Source organism: Jaculus jaculus, chromosome 10, assembly GCF_020740685.1.
Source record: "Jaculus jaculus isolate mJacJac1 chromosome 10, mJacJac1.mat.Y.cur, whole genome shotgun sequence".
NCBI lineage: Eukaryota > Metazoa > Chordata > Mammalia > Rodentia > Dipodidae > Jaculus > Jaculus jaculus.
In genome coordinates, this window is record NC_059111.1 from 113,025,498 (window position 1) to 113,049,136 (window position 23,639).

Here is a 23,639-nt window from a genome sequence, read left to right on the forward strand (position 1 = left end):
ACTGGGTGCCCCTCAAACGCCCAGAACCATCCCTGTCCCAGGGCTCTAGTTGGTCTCTGAAACCCTTCCCCACCTGCTGTCCAAGCTGCAGAAATATGGGCAGTTCCTGGGAGGTGGCTGGTCCCATAGCCCAGAGTGCCAGGGAAAGCTACCATGTGATCCTGCCCAGCTCTCAGTTCTCTCCCCTGGGGGGAAGGGGGCTGTTGTATGGATACAGCCCTGAGGCTAGGATCAAGGCTTCCAGAACTGAGGGCAGAGCAGGCTGCTGGAGGAAGGGGAAACACTGATTCAAAGCCTCATTTCACAAGTGAGGACACCATATGGAAGGGCTAGTGGTTTTCTGAGGCACTCAGGGCTCAGTTGAGGGACTGGAGCAGGACTTGAAATCTCTTTCCAGATCTCCTTTGGTCACTAACAGAAAACAACCCTCTGTCTTACAACAGTCACAGAACCTTTCCAGGGAATCTCTGCTCCCACCCAGGAGTCAAGAAAGACTAGGAATTTACATTCTGACTGCTGAAGATTCCAGAAGGGATGAGAGTCATGGCTCTGAACCATGCCAGACAGCTCAGCATCCCAGTGGGTAGGCTACAGATGCAGGATGGCAGAGTGGGGTTCTGTGACATGCCAGGGCACCCATTTCAAGGATAAGGAGCCTGCAGGCACTCTGGCACAGAGCTTGTCCTCAGGTCTGTGGCAGTTCCCTTCTCATTGTTGGAACAAAACACCCAACCAAAAGCGGCAGCTGAGAGGAAAGGGTTTATGTGGGCTCATAGTCTCAAGGGGAAGCTTCATGATGGCAAGAGAAGGGTGTCCTAGAGCAGGCTAGTGCAGGTGGAAGACAGCAAGACAGTGAGCAGGGCTCCAGCAAGGGGAGCTGCTGTAACACCCCAAAGCCCACCACCAACAACACACCTCCTCCAGCAAGCTCCACCTCCCAAACTGCCACCACCTGGGGACCAAGCATTTAAGACACATGAGTTTACGGGGGACATTTGATTCAAAGCACTGCATCCCACCCCTGGTCCCCATACTGTCATAAGCATCTCAAGATGCAAAGATGGATTCGGGCCAACTTTAAAAGTCCCTTTAGTGGGGCTAGGGAGATGGCTTTGCACTTAAAGCCACTCGCTTGCAAAGCCTTTCAGCCCATTTTCAACCTTCACCAGCACCTATGTAGGGTCAGGTGCACAGAGTGGTCTGTAGTGACAAGAGGCCCTGGTGTACCCACACTCATTCACTCGCCCCTCCTCAAAAATAAATAAAATATTTTAATAAACAAAAGTCCTCAACTTTTTTTAATCAATCACAACACTATTTAAACATTCACATAGTCCAAAGTCTCTTAACAATGAGACTGTGAAAACAAAACATAAGACAGACAGACAGACAGATAGACAGACAGACAGACAGACAGACAGGCACAGAGTCAATATTCAAATAGCAAACAGATGGCACTCGGCATAACAAGGAAAGATCTAAAATAAATAAGGCAAACATCAAGTCCTATAGCTCCAAGTGTGGCATCTATGACCCATGACAAAGTCCTTTTGGGTCTGAATTCCATCCCCCCACCTGGGCTGTCCACAGCCCAGAGAAAACTCCATACTGAGCCAGTAGCTCTCCTTGGCAGCCATCTCACAGTCCTGGCATACCCAAAATTCTGGGGTCTCCACTGTAGCTCATGGTTCCATGTTATGATTTACCTTCAAGAGCCTCTACACAGGGACTACAGCCCTGCCTCATATCTCCCAGTGCCCATTTCCAAAATCCCACATTGCAAATCGAGTGAAACTCTCTCTCCTGAATTTGTTATGCTTCAGTAATACCAGATAGGCTTCCAAATTTGTTAATTCAGAGGGGAATAAAGCTGACGTTGAGGAGCAGAATACTCCTGCATCACTCTTCCTTCAGGCCCCTTCCCTTCAAAAGTGTCCATATTCTTCCTGCAGTCCTAATGCAGAACATAGGGCCACTCTTCAGTGCTGGTAGTCTCTCAGACAGTGGCAGCTGAGGCTGGCTGCTGTCTCCCTCCTGAAGCTTTCTTCCTTCCTGTGATATATCCTTCTATTTTATGTGCCGCCTTTACTGTAAAATTCAACTTTGCTTAAGTTCTCAGAACATGAGAAGAACATAACCAGCCTTTCACACAAATCCCCTCTATCCCAGTCTGAACAAGTTCTTTTTCCCTTCACAATCCAAGTGTCTCTTTCTGCATTGAGGTTTTTCAAGCAAGCACCTCTAACCACTGAGCAATCTCCCCTGCCTATTTATTAACTCTCAACAGAATGGTCTGTCAAGCTCTGCTTACAGAACTACAAAGAATCTCTTAGTCCAAAATTTCAAATTCTTCCATATTCCTCCTGCAAATCTGTTCCAAAAGACCAGAATCTCCAGTTAGGTTTCTGGCACCAGAGACCTCACTCCTCTGGCACCAATGTTCTATTGTAGTTACCTTGGCATTGCTGGGACAGAATACCTGACCAAAAGCAGCTAATGAGAGGAAAAGTTATATTTGAGCTTACAGTCTTGAGAGGAAGCTTCATGATGGGAAGGAAAGGATGGTCCTATAACAGAAGCTGGACATCGCCTCTACCAAGGCAGGTGGACGATAGCAGCAAAAGTGTGAGCAGGACGCTGGCAAGGGGGAGCTAGCTATAACACCCCAAAGCTCACCTCCAAAAACACACCTCCTCCAGCAAAGCTCCACCTCCCAAACTGCCACCAGCTGGGAACCAAGCATTCAGAACACACGAGTTTATGGGGGAATCCGATTCAAACGAACACATACCTCTTCCTGTGTCTCTTCTCATTCTCTTCTGTTGGGACAGAATTTGCCTGGATGGGGTAATGCTTGCTGCCTGCCCTTCCCAGAGAGGCTCAGGTGGAACAGGACCAAAGTGGGAACCAGGGTCTCCCAAAGGGGCAAGCAGATTAAAGGGGACCTTGAATCTTCACTCCTCAGAGCAAACTCACTGCAGGGAACCCCTCACCCCAGGACGCACTCATCCAGGCATGCAATGCCGCTGGGTATAATGGCTGGCCATGGCTTCCTGCCCCTCCTGGGCCTTTTTCCTCTTGAGGCACCCCAATCCTCTGGGCACTGCCATCCTTGACTATACACACACATGCACACACGCACATGCACACACACACACACACACACACACACTTCTCATGCCCCTTTACCCATTCACACACTGGCCTCTCACTACACCCTCAATATTGCTCTCCAGAAGCAGAAACTCACAAGGACCCTTCCTCCTTCTGCTCTGACCTGTGAGGCCACATGTGCAGCTTCCTGAGCCAGGTACAACCATGGCAGAGGGAATCCCAGGACACGTGAGCATCCTAGCAGAGGAGGGGAGCATCCTGAGGTGGGAGAGCAGCTGAGACTCAGAGCCAGGTGTTCACACCTCCCCCACCCCCAGGACTTAGGGATTCCCATCAAGGGAGTCAGCAAAGCAGAAATTCTGATTTGATTGTTCAGGAGTGAGGCCCAGAAGCTGTTTGTTGGCGTCTGTTTTCAAAGCTCCCCAGGTGATTCTAATGTGCACAGGCTAATGTATTACCTTTCCCAGGGGCATCTGCATCTTAAGTAGCTGGAAGATTGGAGGGATGATAGTGGCATGGTGTAGTTCCAAGGCAGCTTTGGTAGGAGGTACGGCACAGTGACCAGGATGAGAAAAACTGGGCCTGGGATCCAGCCTCATCCTTTGCCCTCAGGTCATAAAGCCACCGCCCACACTTGCCAACTGGGCTCCTCCTCTCAACTCAACTCAAGGTAGCTGGAGGTGGGTCAGAGAATTCTGACTAGAAGGAGCCACAGAACTGAGGCTGTCTGCTCCTGAGAGGGATCACCCAAAGCTTACCATGAGAGCTTCGGGACCAGTGGAAGCCAGTGATACTCGGGAGGGCTGGGCAAAGGCTCACTCTGCCCTGAGTCTGGGGCTGAGTATTCATAGGGAAACAGTTCCTAGCCCGGGACACTACTTGGCAGTGGGGTTTCCTTTTCTCTGGCTCACCATGGGTCCTTCCAGAACTTTGTTTCACTCCTCCTCTGTGACTCCCACACTGTGAAGCGCCTGCTCTGCCACCTGAGGGGCCGTGGTGCTGCTGAACCAGGCACTCCCTGTGCCCCAGGAGGAAAATAATCAAGAAGGTCTAACCTCAGCGCTGAGTGTGGCCGTTCCTCATGCTGGCAGGTGCTGCTCAGGGCTCAGTGAGCAGAACAGCAGTAGCTTCTGAGATGTCCCTGCACCTTGCTGCCGAAGCTTACCATGGCCAGAAGAACCCAGACTTTACCCGCAATCATGGAGCCAGTGGGTGGCAGGGACTGCCCAGGGCCTCACACACATCCACCTGAGCCTCAGCCCTCGCCACCCTTCTGGCATCGATGCTAGTCCATCGCCGATAAATCATTAGCACAACCAGGTCGTCCCGGCCACTGCCAGGGAGCTCCTGCTCACACTTCCTTCCTGATGTCCTCAGCTGCTGTCTGGTGAACTGGTGTGGGTGAGGAATGACAGGGAGAGCCAAGGCTGCTCCAGGCACTGTTGCTGTGCACCTCCCCTCCAACGGGGAACAGCAGAGGTCTTACTTCATTCCTGGCTGTAGGCTCTGGCCACAGAATGCCTGGGTTCTCTGGCCTTCCGGAACCAAGCCTCTGCAGGAAGCTGGGGACATTCTGTGCAGGGTGGGGGGGTGGGAAAGGACCACCGTGCTGGGGAGACAGGTAGCAGGCCTCCCAGTGCAGAGGGGCTATGGCTGTTACCCCAGGAAACAAAGCAGCAGCAGAAATTGCACTTGCCAAAACTGTGGAAATTTAGAAAGAAAATGGAACTGGATGACTAGATGTAGATTTTGTAGAACCACAGGGGAGAAAACCAGACAGAGGATCTGTGAGGGTCCTAGACTGGACTTGCTGACAGGGGCTGGATTGGGACCCCTGGTTCAAACTGGGGGGAAGGGAAGTGGAGATGAGAAAGAAATGGGCAGAGGGACAACGGGAAGACAAACCAAAGAGGCTAGTCTAGCTTCCAGGCCCTTCCAACTGGAACTGTGGAATTTCCCAAACAGGCCAGCCCCGAGCAGAAGGCAGAGTGAGGACGCCATCTAGCGGCAGGGGCCGGAAGGGGGAAGGGGTAGTGGCCAGGAAGGCGCCTCCGGGGGGTGGGGCAGAACAAACAGCCCGGCCTGGGCCCAGCAGGAGTGGAGTGTGAAGGAAGAGGAAGCTAGTGGGTGGAGAGAGGATGGAGGGAGTAAGAGAAGGATGAGAATGGCCCAGCAGGAAGACCAGAAGAACATAGAAAATTAGAAAATGCCCCTGTGGGTCAGAAATGACCCCTTTGAGGGACAGGCTCTGCTTTGGACCTGTGGCCAGCCTGGGGAGGGACCCAAATGGTCTGGGGGGGGGAGTCAAAGATAGGGAGCCATCTGGTGTCTGGAGGTGGAAGGCAGGTGTCTGAGAAGTAGGCAGTGGGTGAGACGCTCCCCAAATGGGATGGAGGGCAGAGGCCTCAGCTCTTCCTGAGGCTCAACCTAGCACCCTTGTTCCCAAGACAATGAGTATGAGCTGGTCTTGCTTTTTTCTCTCTCTCTCTCTCTCTCCAGGTTTTCCTTGCAACCTGGGATAGTGAACAGTCCCTCCTTCCCAGAGAGGCCTTGTGGCAGGTTTCATGGAGAATGTTTCCTTCTTGAAGACCCAGCCAGTCTCTGGCAAGCCGGCCCCTAGTAGGCCAAAGCAGAGCCAAGCTCCTCCCCTTCTTCACGCTCAGTGGAAAGTGGCCGCACCAATCCTGGGCACTTGAGCTGCACTGGGCACCAGGCCTCCAAAGCTCACTGGCTACCCTGCACGCTGAGAAGAACTGTCTGCAGGTGTGCATTCTGCTCCTGGGTAACAGGGAGACCCTAAGGAGGGAATGGGGCCCCAAAGAAATGCCAGGAAAGGGAAGAGACTGGGGCGGCCAGGGCACCCACTGGTGTGACATCTAGCACCAGACCCTCCGGGGTCAAGGAAGGAGGCTGTCTTCTGCAGCGGCTTCAGCTGGGAGCACGGGTTCGTCGCCCACCTGCCTGAGGCTGGAGCTGCTTCCCCTGGCCCAAGGGCTTGCGACCTCCTAAGACTCTAGTTCTTCACAAACCATGAACTAGAACACTGGGAAGTATGTGGTGGAAGAGATTGGGCCAGCCCTCCCTGGAAGGAGGAGACGCTGAGTTTTGGCAAGTCTCGGGCTGTGAGACCCTCAGTAGATGACAATGTCTCCTAAAGTCCGCCTCTCCTGCACCAACCAAAACAACACTAAGTCTCTGCACAAACACAACTGACTGCTTCAAGGCCCCTTGTCTGAGGCCGAGCCTCGGGTCTCTCCCCTAGGTCTGGGCTTGAGAGAACAGGGCTGCATTGGGAGGACGGGCTCTTCCTCAGGGAGGGTCTCCCATTCCACATGCATGTGAGTGGGGTGGGGGAGGGGCTGGGCAAAAGAGTATGCTTCACTTAAAGAATTAAGAGCTTCACGTTTTAATTTTTGTTTAATTGGGCCTCTTTAATTTTTCTGCTTTGTCTGAAGAGTAGGGTGGGACACTGCTGACCTCTAGGCATCAAGTCTTTCTAGAATACCTCCTCCATGACCAGAGCACCGTCCCTAGAGTCCCAAAGCCCCTCACACTAAAGCAACAGCTCCTGGCCGGCTTTTGTCCTTGAGGACCAGCTTGTGGCCCGGTGCTCCAAGGTGAGGCCGGCTGTGCTTTCTGTGGCAAGGAGCCGCATCCCACACTCAAGCCATCCCAACCCTGCACTTTGCTCCGATCGATCTGATCTCAAGGGTGGCGCATGTGTGCAGCCTTGCCCACTCGCACTGCCCAGGCGCAATGGCCAGCACACACCAACACAGCCCAGTCCCTTCTTCATCCCGAGCCCATGCACCCGCCAGTCCCCCGGTCCGCTGTCCACTATGTACCTGGCCCTGGGCGCAGCCCCGACCGGTCTGCAGTGTGCATTACTGGAAGGAACAGGAAGGGGCAACACTCAAGTTCTCTAAGGCACTTAGAGCCCGGCAATGGCGATGCTTTCGCGTGGCCACCCACAACTATGCTCGTAGGGAGGTGGTAAACATTCAGGAGCTGCTCAGGGGTCCTCTGCCTCACAGCACGGGAACACCCAGCCTGCGAGATCGCGTCTGGGGTTGTATGTAACAGCTAGGTAGCTTTGCCCTCATCGTTGGGGAGTATGTTTGGTGACTGAAGCTTGGGTTGGGGGGGAGGTCCGGACTGTCCTTCAAAAACTTCACCGAAGCATCTACCATTCCAGAGGAAGTAAGGGGGAAACAGAGAGGCACACAAAGCAGGCAGAAGGTGATGCTATCTTCCTCCCTCCCGCCCACCTTTACCTGAGAGGAGACCTTTTATTTAAAAAAGAAAAGAAAAAAAAAAACCTGGAAGCCTTCAGGTGAAAATAAAGCAACAGCAGCCACAGAAAAAAAAATATGTAGTCTTCAGGGTTAACAGAAGAAGAGCTTCTGCGGCTTGGCCAATCAGATGCGCCCCTGCCAGCTATAATATAGTGCGAAAGGCAGCCTGTCTCACAAGCGCTCCAGCCTCGCTGCTACCATTTAAAACCAGGCTCTTTTTGTCTTTTAATTGCTGTCTCGCGACCCAACTCCGATGTGTTCCGTTACCGGCGACCCGCAGCCTGCCATCGCAGCCCCTGTCTGGGTGGGGATCGGAGGCGAGTCCCCTGCAGCAGCGGCAGGCAAGGTTATATAGGAAGAGAAAGAGGCAGGCAGCGCGGGAGGGAGCGACCGCGCCGAGCGAGGAAGGAGAGCGCACACGCGCGCGCACACACTCACACTCACACTCACAGTCGCCCGCGCGCTCGCTCGCGCACGGACCGCGCGGGGACAGCTCTCGGGGGCTCGGGTTCCATGGACGACATGCTGCTGCTGGCGAGATGTCTGCTGCTGGTCCTCGCCTCCTCGCTGCTACTGTGCCCGGGGCTGGCGTGCGGGCCCGGCAGGGGCTTTGGAAAGAGGCGGCACCCCAAAAAGCTGACCCCTTTAGCCTACAAGCAGTTCATCCCCAACGTAGCCGAGAAGACCCTGGGGGCCAGCGGCAGATACGAAGGGAAGATCTCCAGAAACTCCGAACGATTTAAGGAACTCACCCCCAATTATAACCCCGACATCATATTTAAGGATGAGGAAAACACGGGAGCCGACCGGCTGATGACTCAGGTAGACCCGTCGCGGGCGGGCGGCGAGCAGGCTCCCTCCTGGGGGGGTTGCATGTGACCCGGCAGTCTGCCCCGCTGGGTTTGCTCTGTGGGAAGGTAGGAAGGCGGCCTGGCCCTCTTCCTGCCCACCCGGCTGCCCACCTAGCTCCGCTCCTCTTCCGAGAGGAGAAAGGTGGTAATGGGTCCCACAAGAAGTTTAGGGCAGGGGGTAACACAGTCCATGACGGCCCTTATTTGAGTACTCTCGCGGGATGGCCTCCCCTATCCTGCCTCTACTCTGGCTTGTAACTTGGGGAGACCTTCGCCTTGGGGTGTCTGCCTTTTCCAAGGGGGGGAGTAAAAACGTTGGGAGTACCCCCAGATGAGTAAAGGGGCCTCCAGGTCACTGTCTAACGCAGCCCAGAGCATTCCCGCTCGTATCTCACATTTCCCTGTACCACCCTCCAGACAAATCCCTTCCCTTTATGCCCAGCACTAAAGAACCCCGGCTGGGAAAGCCTGTGGACAGTTCCGACAAAAGGCAGGGCTCGGTGGCACCCAGCTTGTCCCCACTGTGTCACGGAGCTGGGCTGCCATTCCAGCGCCCTCTTTTGTACCCGTCAGACGGAACGCATTGATATTCCTTTAAGGATGCTCCTCGGCTCCCCGAGCCGAGCCGAGCCGAGCCGGTACCTTAGGGGAGGGACTGAGAACTTATCGGCCTTGCATCACTTTAGTTTTCAGCTTGCTTGCATAAGAAGTAGAAGAAAATAGATAATAGTAACGGGCGGGGATGGGTGGAAAGAAAGCCAAAGCAAAACACGGATTCCTCTCTCCCCTCCCACCTCCTCTGAGACTTCTGGGCTGCCAATCCGCCAACCAATTCTAGACTTTCTGAAACTCCGCGCACGTATGACTGAAGCTGGAAATGGGCTTCATTGCAAATATAGGTCAACATCCTTTTTACTGCCCTATTAAAATATTCAAGTCCCTACCTTTAGGGCTAGGTGCGCCCAGCGGCTGGCGGGGCGGCGCTGGCGGGGCGCAAGTGCAGGGGGCGGGGGCAGGGGCGGCGGGAGCGAGCGAAAAGCGCCCTTCGCCGTTCGCCGCCCGACCCGGCCTGCAGGCCCGCCTGCTGGCCTGCCGGGAGCCGCGGGTGGCCAGCCCGCGCGGGCGCAGGGGGGAGGAGTGGAGACGGGGACGGGCTCCTTCTGCCTCTCTCCCTCTCCCTCCTTCTCTCTCTCTCTCTCTCTCTCTCTCTCTCTTTCTCTCTCTCTCTGCCTCTCTCCCCCTCCTTCCTCCCCCCCCCTCTCTGCCCGCAACCACCTTAAATCTGGACCGCGAGTGTGGGCGCGCGTGCCGGGGCTGGGGAGCTGCGCAGGCCACAGTAAACTCGGCGGGCGGCGCGCCGCCGGGTGACCGCGGCTCGCGGGAGGGACTTCCCCGGCCAGCGCCCGGGTCACCCTCTATCCGCGGGGGAGGGAGGGGCGTCTCGAGGGTCCGTCGGAACCCGAGGGCAGAGAAGGCGATGCCAAAGAAAAGCGGCACAAGCCAGGGGACACGCGAGGTGCCCCAGGCGGGGTGGGCAGGCGTCCGTCCTCGTCCGCGCGCCGTGCCGGGTCCGAGGGTCCTCGGCGGACGCCCCTGCCCAGCGCCCGGGGCTTCGGCTTCTGCGGCTGAGCTGTGGGCGCGCCGAGCCGCGCTGCGCCGCAGACGCATTTCAGCTCCACTTACTCCAGCGTTATCGATCCCGCGGCTCGGGTTTCAGCGCACGGGGCTGGGCTCGGGCCGCCCGTCCCCGCCGAGCCCGGGCCCGGCCGGAGCGCGGAGGTGGGCTTCGAGGGCCGTAATTATCCCGGTGCGGAGGCGGGGAGTGCAGAGGGACGGGCGGCGGTGGCGGCGGAGGGTGGCTCCCGGGCCGGGGCGCGGCACGGCCTCCGCGGGTCCGACCTGGGCCGCGCTACCGGCTCGCCCGTGGCCTTCCGGGCCCCTTCAGCCGCCGCGCCCCTACCGGAGCGTGCAGTCGGATCCCTCCCCCACCCCCGTCCATCCTGCCGAGGACCCAAGGCCAATGGGCCCAACACTGGGCCACTCTCTCCGCCGCGCGCGGGCAGCATTTGAACTTCTGACCTTCTGTCAAGTTCCCTCAGACGAACAAAACGAAAACAAATACTTTTTGCCCCTTGGGCAGTGGCTATTCTGGCTCCAAACACAAAAGGAGGGAGGTAGAGACAGCCAAAGTGGGGGTGGGGAGAGCCAGGCCAGGGCCACATCACTCACTCCACTGAAAGGTCCTCCCAAAACGTGCATGTCTGCAAAGGTGGTACCCGTTGGTACATCCCACCCCTACCCAGCGCCCTTCTCTGGATTGGCAGGATTAAGGGGAAGTGGGAAGGAAGGAGGTGAGACTGGGGCAGGAGTGGAAGTTGGGGTATCTGCAGTGTTGGCGGGGAGGCTGTGCGTCCTCCTCAGGGAAACCTGCCACCCGCCAGCCCCTCACTTTAAATGACCACCTGATTTGGGGCCTGGGTGCGGTGCCCCTCTCCTCTGTCTCGCCTCCTTCCCCGTCTCTCCAATGTGACTGTCGCCCAAGTTCCTCAAGCAGAGCAAGATCGTCCCCAGCGGAACTTTCAGAGCACTTCTGGAACGCAGGAGCTCCGGGTTAATATTAACCCGGGAGAGGGAAGCGCAGACAGACACTCTCCTCGCCCAGGCCAGGCCGCGATCGTGTGCCAGGCTAGTGTGTGGCTGGCCAGGGAGCTGGGGCGAGAGGCCGAGGGGCCTGGTCTGCAGGCTCCGCGGGCTGGAGTGAGCGAACCACCTGAGGCGCCAACGTTACATAGGTTTGGGGCTACGAGGGAAAGGCGCTCAGGTGTGGGTTCGAACAGAAGGCTCTGCTCACAGGGGAGAGTGACGAGAGGTGTGTTTAAGGGACTCGGCCCTCTTGAAGTTAGAACCCCTCTTCCTTCGCCAAGGGGGACGCCCGCCTTTGACAATGACGATGCCCAGCTCTTCAATTCAGGACCACTTGGCTGTGCAGATCCGGGAGGAGGCTCAGGCAGGGGGAACGACTTGGCCTCTGCCGGGCCCCAGCGGCCCTGCTGGGCTTCACGGTGGCTGCACAGAGTGGGGCTTGATTTGCGGCACACGACCCAATGAATTAATAACCGGCCTGGGCTTCCAGGCTTGGCCGGCGACGTTCCCTCCCAGCGCGGGCGGGGAGCTGCGTGCTGAGTCGCGCTGGGCTCTGTGCCGGGAAGGGAGCGGGGACAAGGGGTGCCCGTTGGGACGAGCCGCGGCCACGGCCTGTCTGCATTACCCGGGCCTGGCTCTCACCGGGTTCCTGGTCTGGGGTCCCCCACATCTGTCTAAGTGGCGCAACCTAAGGCACGGGTCCTGGAACCCTCTCCACCCCGCTGCCGGATGGGAAGCGGTTTAAAAGCTGCATTGCTTCCCCTGCGCGAAAGAAGGAAGCCGGGTGGGGTGCGGGCTGGAAAGGAGGAGCCGGGAGCTTGTGCGTATCGTAGTGTGCGCCTGCGCGCAGGGGCTTCAAACCCGAGATCTAAACTGACCCTGGTTTACTGATTGATTTTCATGTAAAACGCGTTCAATCCTCAAGATGACCTCACTCAAACTCTGCCCTTCGGACTTTTTTCTTAAAGAAAACTGCAGGCAAACCCAGAAACCTGCAAGCTCTGACCTGTTTCCAGAGCTGCCCCTGCCCCCCCCATACAAACACCCTCCTCTCTGCATTTGCTGTTTAACTCTACAACTACATTGCTGGTTTTTATTGCTGCCGGATACACAAGACTTTTCCTGTTGCGCAATACCGTCAGCGCCCCCCCCCCCCCCCCCGCAAGGCGAGGGCAGCAGTCCTCGCAAGATCTCCGCCCTTTGCAAGAGTCTCCCACTCTGTAGTTAGAAGCCTTCACGGGGGCTGTCTACATCCAGGCAAGCTTTCCTACCTCCACTGGAGCCCAGCTTCTCATTTTGTCTCCACCACGCCCCTCCCCTTCTAATTCCGAATCCCACCAGCAGCTGTATGGACAGGCCTTCAGGCAGTGAGTTACTGCCTAGGCAGGCAGACAGACAGACACACATACATGACTCTACTGCCTTTTTATTACATCCTTTCTGACCATGGCTCAAGAATTATGGAGGGAGCCCTCAGTACCCCAAGTTTCACAGGTGTGGGGACAAGGGGATTTTTGAAAGGGATACTCCTTTTTGACCAGGGCTCAGAAACCTTGAGCCTTTCAGGCTTCCCATCCCCCACCTCCTGTCGCGCCCCACCTCTTAAGTTTGCTCTCCAAACTTGCCGGACACCATTCTGCACCAGGGCCAAGAAAACAAGAGGGGAGGAAGGGAACAGGTTAAAGAAAACAAGAATACAATCAGACCACAGACAAGCCTGGCAGAGAGGAGTTACACAGGGGAAGGAATGTGGCTGCCTGGACCAAGAATGTTTGTCCTCTGGCCCTGCCCATGCTGGACCTCAGAACTCACCTGCTCCTCTTGCCCTTGGGCAGTCGCCCACCTCTGCTTTGCTATGGGCTCACTTGCCAGCAACTTCCTCTCACCCCAGACAGACATAGGGAAGCAAGGCCTGATGCCCAGATAATGGATGCTTGGCTTCCAAGGCCTTAAAGTGCAGGGGACGTTTTCTCTCTGCAGAGGTGCCCCTGGCCTCTCTGGTGTCCTGTGCAGGGATTTAGCCAGGGAGGTGGACCTCCCAAGAGAAGTGCAGAGACAGGCGACAGGAAGGTGGAAGGCCACTTAGGAGGCGCGCAGCCTGGCTGACGGGGCCCCTGGAGGATTCTGGAGTTGTCTGAAACATGGTATAACTGCCCCAAAGAAACTCTTCTTGTTTCTCAGACCATATTAATCCATTTGCAGTTTCAAGGTTGGAGAAAGGCCCTCAGTGCCCCCGCAAGCAGATTGGCTCCTCCCTTAGCTGCCAGGCCTCCCATTGCCCATGTCCTTATTCTCACAGCCCTGGGCCCTGGGCCTGAGGTGGGTATCTGATCTGCCAGCTAACCCGTGTCTTGGTTGGGGCTGCCCCTTTTCCCCACAGAGGTGCAAGGACAAGTTAAACGCCTTAGCCATCTCAGTGATGAACCAGTGGCCAGGAGTGAAACTACGGGTGACTGAAGGCTGGGATGAGGATGGCCACCACTCAGAAGAGTCTCTGCACTATGAGGGCCGAGCAGTGGACATCACCACGTCTGACCGTGACCGCAGCAAGTACGGCATGCTGGCCCGCCTGGCCGTGGAGGCCGGCTTTGACTGGGTCTACTATGAATCCAAAGCGCATATCCACTGCTCGGTGAAAGCAGGTAAGCTCCCGGTGGCTTCTCCACACCTCCACACCACACGCCCTGCGCCCTCTGCCTACAGAGCTGCCCCGCCGGAAAGTCCTCAGGGAAGAGAAAGGAAAGGGAATGAGTGCCAGGAATCGAAGGCTCTGGGGCTGACATTGTTTGTTCTGGAGTCATATCCCATAAGCCCCCTCCAGGCCAGGTACTGCCCCAACCTGTAAGGCCAGCCACAAGGCCCAGCAGTTGGTTCCTCACACACGCAGATACCCATGGCTGGTGGCTTCGGGATATGGGGAAACTGCTGCAGGAGAGGAGAACTAGGACGATTCTGATGACTATACATTTAACTCCCCCATATCCTTCCTCTCAATTAGGGCTAAGACCCCCATGCATGGGTAGTAGACTTTATCCAGAGCAAAACTCCTGCGCTGGCTCCTCCCCGCTGGGTGCCTGTGGATTCTAAACTTAACTCACTGCTAAGCCTGTGGGGAGAGGCCTGGTGGGAGGTAATAAACCCAGTAGTTACCACTTGGAACATCTGGCGGCTGCACGCCCAGAAGCATCGGTTCTTATTAGGAGCCCAGCTGGGATGCAGCACAGCCCAGTCAAGGCTGGGGAAGGCGATCCCGCCCCGAAGGCTGAGTTCCCTGGGCCTGCAACGCCACATGCTGTTGGCAAGAGGAACAGCTAGGAAAGGCAGACACCACACACACACACACACACACACACACACACACACACACACACACAGTAGCCCTGGGGGAGTGTGTTTACACACTCAGCCGTCTTGGCATTTAGCAAAGCAGTTCGCAGTGAAGCACGGAAAACGCTGCCTTCCCTGGCCCCTTCAGTTCTGTTTGCTTCCTGAACTGTATTTTAATGACACATGCTGGTCCAAAAAAAAAAGCACTTTTAAATTGTAAAGGCATAGTCTTAGGTAAAGAAAACATTGGCTTCTTGCAGCAATAGGCGTCAAGGGCATAGGAGTGGTGGTGGGAAGGTCTCCACATAAGGTAGAACTGCCTCCGCGCTGAGCGGCAGGGCCCCGTTCAGAGTTCTCATCGCTGGGTGGGACGGAGGAGAGGTGGCCCGGGGCGACCCTTCCCTGGACCTCATCGCTGAGCTCCTCCCTGCCACCCCAGTCCTTGGGTCATCCCTGGCGGGGATCCCTAGGGGGTCCCCCGAAAATGAGCAGCGGTCATCTGGCCCCAGTGTCTCTCAGGCGAGCCGACCCCAGCCTCCGAGGGAGGCTCATTGGCATTCCGCGCACGCGGGCTGGGGCGCCGCGCCTTGCGTGTCAAGCGGGGTCGTGCGACTCACGACTCCGGCTCGCCAGCGCCCAGGGTCGCATTCCGGGGGCTATGGAGGGCCTCCAACAGGCAGCCCCGCACTTCATGCTGGAGAAACCGATGAGAAGATTAAAACCCTTCTGTAATTCCAGCAGGAAGATTCTTCCCGGCAATCTCTATTTGCCGAAAGCATGATCCCGGAGATTGGAATGCAAAGAAGACGGGGACCTCCCTGTCCCTTCTCCCTGGGCCCCCTGCGCTCCGCCCCAGCCTCAATTATTGTCCTCCCGGACACTGAGCGACAGAGGGCTCGAGCAAGCGGGTAGTCAAGGGGGCTTGAGAATCCGTGCTTCGAACGCCCTGAGCAGGCCTGGCCATTTAAAATTCAAATACACATCTCGAGTGTTTGGAAGAGAGGCCTGGCTGAGCAAACAGAGCCCGTGAGGCCCGGGCTTCTGGAGAGTCCGCGGGTGAATTGCACGGGGGGAGGAGGGGGTGCACCTGAGCAAATAGGCAGGGGGCGGCAGTGAGCTGCGGAGGGAGGGGGCGAGATGCAAGTGTCCTCTCTTCAAGACCGCCTCTTACTTATTCCAGAAGCTGCAGTCACAGCGCCCGGTTCTTTATTGGGTTTTAATTAGAAAATCCACACGAGCCTGGGATTTTCACACCTCGGGCCGTTCTCTGGAATGTTTGACCAGTTGCTACAACTACAGCTTTTTTTTTTTTCCACTCCCGGGCCGGGCCCTCAGCAGGCACCACAAGGCCCTCCCTAGGCCTAGGTTCCCGCGGCGCACCTCGGGGCAGCTTGCGCGGGGAGGCGCCGGGGCTTGGAGAGAGGAGGGTGCGCCCGCCCGCCGCCCGCGAGCCCCGGGAGCTTCCTGAGAAATTCAAGTGCAGAGCAAACACCGTCCCGCGCTGCGCCAGGCTGGTGGCCGGCGAGGAGGGGGAAGGAGGGAGGCGGGGAGCGTCCGCAGGCAGAGTCCCGCAGCCAACCTTTACGGCCGCGGGGACAACCTCAGGGTTGTGCTGAGAAGTGCCCGACTGGGTCTCAAATTGCGCAGGGCGGGAGGCGTCGGGGACGGTTCGGCGGGAGGGGCGCTCTGCACCAGACCAGCCCGGGTTCTCCCGGTGCAGGCGGGGGTTCGCTGGTGGACACCCGCGCACCAAGCTTACCTGTGTCCCCTCTTTGTGACCGCAGAGAACTCCGTGGCGGCCAAATCCGGAGGCTGCTTCCCAGGCTCGGCCACGGTGCACCTGGAGCAGGGTGGCACCAAGCTCGTGAAGGATCTGCGCCCCGGGGACCGCGTGCTGGCGGCCGACGACCAGGGCCGGCTGCTCTACAGCGACTTCCTCACCTTCCTGGACCGCGACGACCGCGCCAAGAAGGTCTTCTACGTGGTGGAGACCCGGGAGCCGCGGGAGCGCCTCCTGCTCACGGCCGCGCACCTGCTCTTCGTGGCGCCGCCGCCGCCGCCGCTGCCGCCGCTCAACGCGTCCGCGGCCGGGTCCGGGCCCGGGTCCGAGCCTGCCGGCGCGCCGTGGGCCGCCGCGGGGCCCCCGCCCGGGGCGCTCTTCGCCAGCCGCGTGCGCCCGGGCCAGCGCGTGTACGTGGTGGCCGAGCGCGACGGGGACCGCCGGCTGCTGCCCGCCGCGGTGCACAGCGTGACGCTGCGCGAGGAGGTGGCGGGCGCGTACGCGCCGCTCACGGCGCAGGGCACCATTCTCATCAACCGGGTGCTGGCCTCGTGCTACGCCGTCATCGAGGAGCACGGCCTGGCGCACCGGGCCTTCGCGCCCTTCCGCCTGGCGCACGCGCTGCTGGCCGCGCTGGCCCCTCCGGCGCCCACGGACCGCGGCGGCCACGGCCACGGCCCCGCGTCCGAGCCCGCGGCCGCCTCGGGCATCCACTGGTACTCGCAGCTGCTCTACCACCTGGGCACCTGGCTGCTGGACAGCGAGGCCCTGCACCCCCTGGGCATGGCGGTCACGGCCAGCTGAAGTCCACGGGGCGCGGGGGAGCGGGAAGTTACTGCGAGAGAGAAAGAGAGAGAGACACGCGGAAGAAGCGCACACATGGAAGGAGACTCTTAATTATAATAATAATTAATAATAAGTAGGACAGTCCAAAGTAGACTATAAGGAAGACCCCGGGGAGTTCTGTTGTTGTGTTTAGTTTATACATACATACATATATATATATATTTTGAATTTTTTCGTTATTGTTTTATTTTGGTTATTTTCTCCTCTCCTGGCTATTTATTTGTTTGGTATGAATAGATGTTTAAATAATATGAACTGGACCTTCAAGAGCCTTAACTAGTTTGTGTCTTGGATAATTTATTATTATCATGTGAACTGGACTCACGGGGGGGGGGAAGATTATTGTGTGAGGCCAAGCGCCCTGCTCAAAGTCTATTTTTCTATGTGTCCTGAGCGAGAGAAAGCCACCTCGGTACTATGCGTCCTCGGCTGCTATTGTCCCGCTTCTGCAGCACGTGTAAACAAAGACATGCTTCATGGGGGTCCACAAATTATATTTTTATACACAGAATTGTAAATTAGATTTTTGAGAGATCAATACTTAACTGAATGACATTTCATTTTTTGAAATAGTGTAAAATATGAAAATATATTATTTTAATTTAAATAGTTTCCAACGTAACAGCTGTCTTCTGTACTGTCTTCATGGTTTGATACTTCCTTTCTAATCATCATTTTTGTCACGTCCTCGGAAGCCAAGACTGTTACACACACATGCACGCACACACACACATACACACAACTTTTTTTTTGGACAACTGGAAGAACTCTTGTTATTTTTAACTTCAAAGAATTTATTAGAAAATGATATTTTTTAAAAGCGCACATAGTGATGAGCCCACGAAGATGGAGCCTGTAGTTTGTACAGAGAAAAACAAAGGATGTTTTTGCATTAATAAATCGAGAAATAACTGCTGTAAATTTACTAAAATGTATTTTTGAATATTTTGTAATAGTTTTATAGAAATAAAGCGTGCCACGCACCCACTGGTCAGTATATAATATCTGAGAATTCCTGTCCTGGCCCCTTTTCTTTTCCCTCTTTTTGGCTTCATTTTCTGGGAAATCTGGAGCTCCGATATTCTATTAAGACTTGTTGCTTATACTGCGAATTCAGACTGCCTGACTTGAAAAACCAAAGCAGCAAACACGCATGTATGTCCTCATCACTGAAGAGACCGCAGTTCTGTTTGTACTGACTATGCAAAGCTCCCCTAAAATGCCACAGGTTGGTGGAGGGATGTGTGGGGACTAGCGGCCCAGTCCAGCTCCGCCCTTTGGACGGGGAAGTCCGCTGTGTAGGCCCAGCGGAGATAGCGATGCGACGCGCAGGCTCCTCCACCCGGTAGCCACTTTCCCTGGCCTTGCCATCTCTGCCCCCACAGGAAAGAGGCCCTGGTTGGAAGTGTGAGCGCTCTCTCCCAGGAGAGTCCGGTTTCTGGCCCAGCTTCTCCACCTGAGGCTGGCGGGCAGCCTGCTTCAGGATGGAGGCTGCCAGGGTCCTCGGCTCGCCTTTGGTATGTGCGCTGTCTGTCTAGAGTAGAGGCAGACATGCGAGTTATCCCTGAGAATGTCAGATAGGGTGAGGGGAGAGTCTCTCCCAGCTCAGTGCTGCCTGGCAGGTGGAGCCAAGTGGACTGTGCCCTGCGCCATGGTCAGGGGCCCTGGTATTGAGTCACTCCTGGTTCTCTGGACTGGTCAAGGCAAGCCCTGCCACACACTTTGGGGAGAGAAGTACCTGAGACAGTCTGGCTTTGAACAGACGAACAGGCCTCTGGGCGAGTGGCATCTATCTGGAAGGTGTTCGTTGTTAGGAAATAGTATTGATTGAACCTCTGTATCTGGCAGGCCTGGCTGCCAAGGAGAGGTCATTGTGGATGTCTGCACCATCTGAGGGCTCCTTGGAGAGAGTTTAGCCTCAGAGGTTGACCTGGGAGACTGTGCCCGCAGTGGGGTGCTTTGGGAGCAGAGGTGGTCCTCAACATACTTCTATAGGCCTGTGTATGGGGTCCTTTTGGGCAGAAGGACACAGGCTGTCCTCAACATGCTTCCATGGGCCAGGGTGTGGGGGACCCCTGGGCAGGGGCGGGCTGTGGTTTGACTTTCCTCTGGGCTCGCAGGCAGTGAGCAGTCTCACAGCTGGCTTACAGCACCCCTGGAGTTGCTGCTCTCTGCTCTCTGCAGGCTGTAAGGCTAAGGCGGTCTCAGGTAATCCAGACCACTGCACCAGCCCCTCGGGCACAGCTGAGGTACCCGCTGCGAGTCAGAGGCTCCAAGCCAGGAATCCGGCACCTACCCACCCTGGGAGGAGTGCAGAAGACCCAGCACCCTGGGAACCTTGGCCCCAGGCTGCACTTCTGGAAGGGCTGGGTGGCAGAGCCTGTTGCTTTCTTCACAGCCCCCTTTGGTCCCTTTTTGAAAGAAACAGTAAGTTGGGCCACCTCATAGAAATTGCCAAACCCAGGCCATGCAGTAGGGGTAGGTCACCTCACCCAAGCAGGGCACCCACATCTCTTCTTCAGGGTTGATGGTGCCAAGAGTTTGTGTAAAATGTATGCGTGGTACCTACTACCAACCCCTCATGACCAAATGGCTGTCTATGCTTGTCAGAAACATGCAGCAGAATGCACTTGTAACTGGTATCTCTGTGCTACCGCGTTCAAATCAGTAGAGGAATTACAGAGACTTCCTGCAATGCCTGTTATGTGGCATAATTCCTATCCCCTTCCGTCATCCACATTTCTCATGTGCCTCCACCAGATTGTACTAGAAAGAAAAATCCCATTGAGAGGGTGGGTGCCACTCTCTCAGTGGAGGGTTGAGTCAGGCTGTGGGAATTTCTCCTGTGCAGTGAGGCACGTGACTCAGCTGCTGCCAGGGTGGCAGGGTAGTCCTCCCTTGGTGGAATCCCTCTGTTGTTAGCGTCACACCCACGTGGGGAATACTGGGCGCACGTGCAAAGAATGCCGGCTGGGCTGGCGGCAAGGTTTGGCCAGAAAGCAGCAAGGCGCCTGTCAGACAGCCAAGCTGGCAGGAGGAAGCTGGCTCATCCTTGGCCTTCGGGCCTCTGGAAAGACCCAGAAAAGCCGTTTCAGTCCTCTGTCTGGATGCCCAGGGACGTGGCTTGCGCGTGACTTCTTAGGAACAAACCATAATCTGCCTCGGGAGCCTTTGGCTTTCCCAACTCCGCAGAGGTTCAAGGACACTCGAGGACAAAAGTGGCATCGTGGCTCTAAACCCCTTCTGGTCAGAGACCTACTTCCACATGAAGCCATGCGCTGAAACGATTTTTTAAACATCTGAACCAAACAATCAAAAAAGGTAGAGCCTGTGGCGTGTGAACGGTACAAAGCCCTCGCAGTCATTTGGAACCCAGGCGCACTCACAGTGGGTTGTCCATGGCAGCTTCCTGCCACTTGTCAGAGCCAGTGGTGGCAACAGAGACCACGTGGCCCGCAAAGCCCTAAATGTTCACTGCCCTGGACAGGAGACAAGTCTAGACCTCTTCATAGGCTCTTAGATTGAAAACCAAGCATGGATTGGGGATTAGGGACTGGGGACAAGGGCGGCAAGGGCCTATCCTCAGGACATGTCTCTCCCTGAGAGCCAGGGGGACCTCAGGAGGCTCTCCAACTGGGCAGGTCAGGCCAGTGACCAGCCACTCCCACTCTGACACAAAACAGTAAAACAAATGTCAAGAAAAGGTCTATGGGGACAGAGAACCCCCATGTCCAGAGCTTTGCCTCCTCCCCAAGGCAGACCCTGGGGGACCTGGACACTGTCACAGGCAGCCCTTCCCTTTGGAAATCACCCCAAGTGAGCAACTAGGGAATCTGGGGTTGGGTTAGAGATTGCTTTCTTTTCTCTCTCTTTTTTTTTAATTTTTTATTTATTTATTTGACAGCGACAGACACAGAGAGAAAGACAGATAGAGGGAGAGAGAGAATGGGCTCGCCAGGGCTTCCAGCCTCTGCAAACGAACTCCAGACGCGTGCGCCCCCTTGTGCATCTGGCTAACGTGGGACCTGGGGAACCGAGCCTCAAACCGGGGTCCTTAGGCTTCACAGGCAAGCGCTTAACCGCTAAGCCATCTCTCCAGCCCTCTTTTCTCTCTTGCTAAGGTTGGTTTGCTCCAGTTAAGAAATTATAGTGCTGGGCTGGAGGGATGGCTTAGAAGTTAAGGCATTTGCCTGCAAAGCCAAAGGACCCAGGTTCGATTCCCAGGACCTACGTTAGCCAGCTGCACAAGGGGGAGCAAGCATCTGGAGTTCATTTGCAGTGGCTGGAGGCCCTGGCACGTCCATTCTCTCTCTCTCTCTCCCTCTTTCTCTGTCAAATAATAAATATAATTTTTTTTAAAGAAAGAAAGAAATTACAGTGCTAATTCACACTTCACCACACCCACATGCACTGGGCCTCTTGCAGGAGGTGTGAAGCTGGTGTGAAGCAGTCGGTGCCCATGACTCACTTCAGTTCACACGGGTGGTTGTGGCTTTGGGGGGGTGCTGGTTTGAAATAGGGAGACGGCTCAGTGGGGAAAGTGCCTGCTGAAAAAGTGTGGAGACCTGAGCTCGGGCCCCAGCACCTGTGTCCCATAATGTGCACCTGCAATCCCAAATCCAAGGAGGCAGAGACAGGAGGGTCCCTGGGGCTCGCTGGACAGCTAGTCTGGCTTCATCAGTGAGATCTAGGTTCAGTGAGAGACCCTGCCTCAAAGAATAGAGTGACTGAGACAGCACTGAACATCTACCTCTGGCCTCCACTCACATGAGCACACACATGCACGCACACACATACAAACATGCACCCACAACATAGACACACACACATACACACCAAAAGTAATAAAATAAGAGGGCTGGCAAGCCCAAGCCAGAAATCAAATAAAAAAACTATTCCCATCCTGAAGTTGATTTCTGGATTGAGTACTGTGCGGAGGGGGAGGTGCGCGTGCGTGCGTGTGTGTGTGTGTGTGTGTGTGTGTCTGTGTATCCCCTGGGAAATGATACTGTTCTCCCCAGACTGCTAGCCTCATTGCAACTCAAACTGAGCATGGTTCAGGTTCAAGAGCTTTCAGATTCCCACGGTCTAAAAGAAAACACGTGCCTTTGGGAGGAGCCAGCGTCTGTGCCCAAGTCCACTCAGCTGGCCCAGATGAAAGCTACCCAGACTCCACCCATCTCCAGCTAAGCGTTAGCCCACCCCTCCCTCCGCTGTCCCCGCCCCCAGAAGGGCCCGCACCACCAGGGGCTGGAAGAGGAGCGGGCCAGGGGGGTTGACAGCTGCGGTTTCACCAGGATCACCTGGGCAGTGACGTCACCAAAGCAACCGAGCTCCACCTGAGCCTTCCAGGAACCTCCACCGGGAGCATCCACCCCTGCTGGGACCAGGCCGCCCAAGGCAGCTTCAGGAGGCTGCTGGGATTCGGAGAGCCAACTTCCCGCGATTCCCCAGTGGACGCTGGGCGTCTCTGACCCCGATGTACAAGAGCACTTGTGGCAGATGTGGGAAAGCTGAGCGCTTTACTTACACACGTAGGGGCCGTCCCCTTTCTCTGCCTTTCATCTGTCCCCAGACGTGCAGGGTGTCGGCAAAGGGGCGCCCTGCAGGAATGCAACCCTCTCATTTCCTCCCGGGAGTTCCGGGGGTTCAGCCTCACCGCAGCCAGGTGAGGCCCCAGGCCGCAGGTGCGGCGCCCTTCCCTGCGTGGAGGCCGCGCGCCCTCTAGTGGCCGAGTCTGGAGTTGTGTCCACCGAGGCTGAGGCCCAGGCGCGCTGATGGAGCGTCCGGGACGGGACCGGACCGGCCCACGGAAAGGAGTGCCCCAGGGGTGAAGGGGCTGGCGGGCAGGGTTCCTTCCTGCCGGGCACGGGCATGGAGGCGTCTGGAAGGCCACTTATGAGCGTGGTAAAGTAATTTACCAGAGCCAAGAACAGACCGAGGATTTGTTGCTACACACTGCAGAAAAATAGAGGCCGGCTCCTGGAGAGAGGATCACGTGTTCACGCGAAGGGCAAATTAAGATTTTATTTAATTTTTAGTTGACACGTGGGGATTTCGGTCTCATTCATTCTGGCATTTTCAAATGCAATTTGTTTTTGTTGACTTCCATTCCTCTTCTACCTCTTCACCCCTTCCCCCATTTCTTCCCCCATCACAAGTACCCTTTTGCACTTCCCTGCCCCCTTCCAGATCTTTTTATATTCGCTTTTGTTTAAAACTTTATAGATTTAATTCACACACACCCATTTACAGACATTACAAGCTAAGACCCACATGTCAGAGACAATATGTGGTTTGGGTCTTTATGAGTTTGAGTCACTTCACTTAATTTGATTCTTTCTAAATCCATCCACTTTCCTGCAAATTTACAATTTCATGTCTCCATGCTACTGAATAGCATTCCATTGGGTAGATGTACCTCGTTTTCATTGCCTACTCATCTGTAGACAGGCATCTGGCTGATTCTGCAATATGCATGGATGTGCAAGCATCTCCTTAGTAGACTACGGAGTTCTTAGGGTACATGCCCAGGAGTGGTACAGCTGGGTGGTATGGGAGATTTATTTCTAACTTTTAAAAAAATTTTATTCACAACTTTCATGATTGAACAATATCCCATGGTAATGTCCTCCCTTCCCCCACTTTTCCCTTTGAAACTCTGCTCTCCATCACATCCCCTCCCCTTTTCAATCAGTCTGTCTTTTATTTTGATGTCATCTCCTCCTCCTATTATGATGGTCTTGTGCAGGTAGTGTCAGGCACTGTGAGGTCATGGATATC

At 55.8% G+C, this 23,639-nt stretch overlaps 1 protein-coding gene across 2 annotated transcripts; it reads left to right on the forward strand.

The window, feature by feature from the left end:
• Positions 1–7,922: 7,922 nt before the first annotated feature.
• Positions 7,923–17,772, forward strand: Shh (sonic hedgehog signaling molecule). 2 transcript variants are annotated; one of them, XM_045160872.1, is made up of 4 exons: positions 7,923–8,231; positions 13,284–13,545; positions 16,015–16,271; positions 16,341–17,772. In XM_045160872.1, exons 1-4 carry the CDS (start codon positions 7,923–7,925, stop codon positions 16,812–16,814), a joined length of 1,302 nt encoding a protein of 433 aa, XP_045016807.1. In that variant the 3' UTR covers positions 16,815–17,772. The 2 variants fall into 2 exon arrangements, with proteins under 2 accessions (XP_045016807.1, XP_045016806.1); XM_045160871.1 differs by having other exon boundaries at positions 16,015–17,772.
• The last annotated feature ends 5,867 nt before the right edge of the window (positions 17,773–23,639 follow it).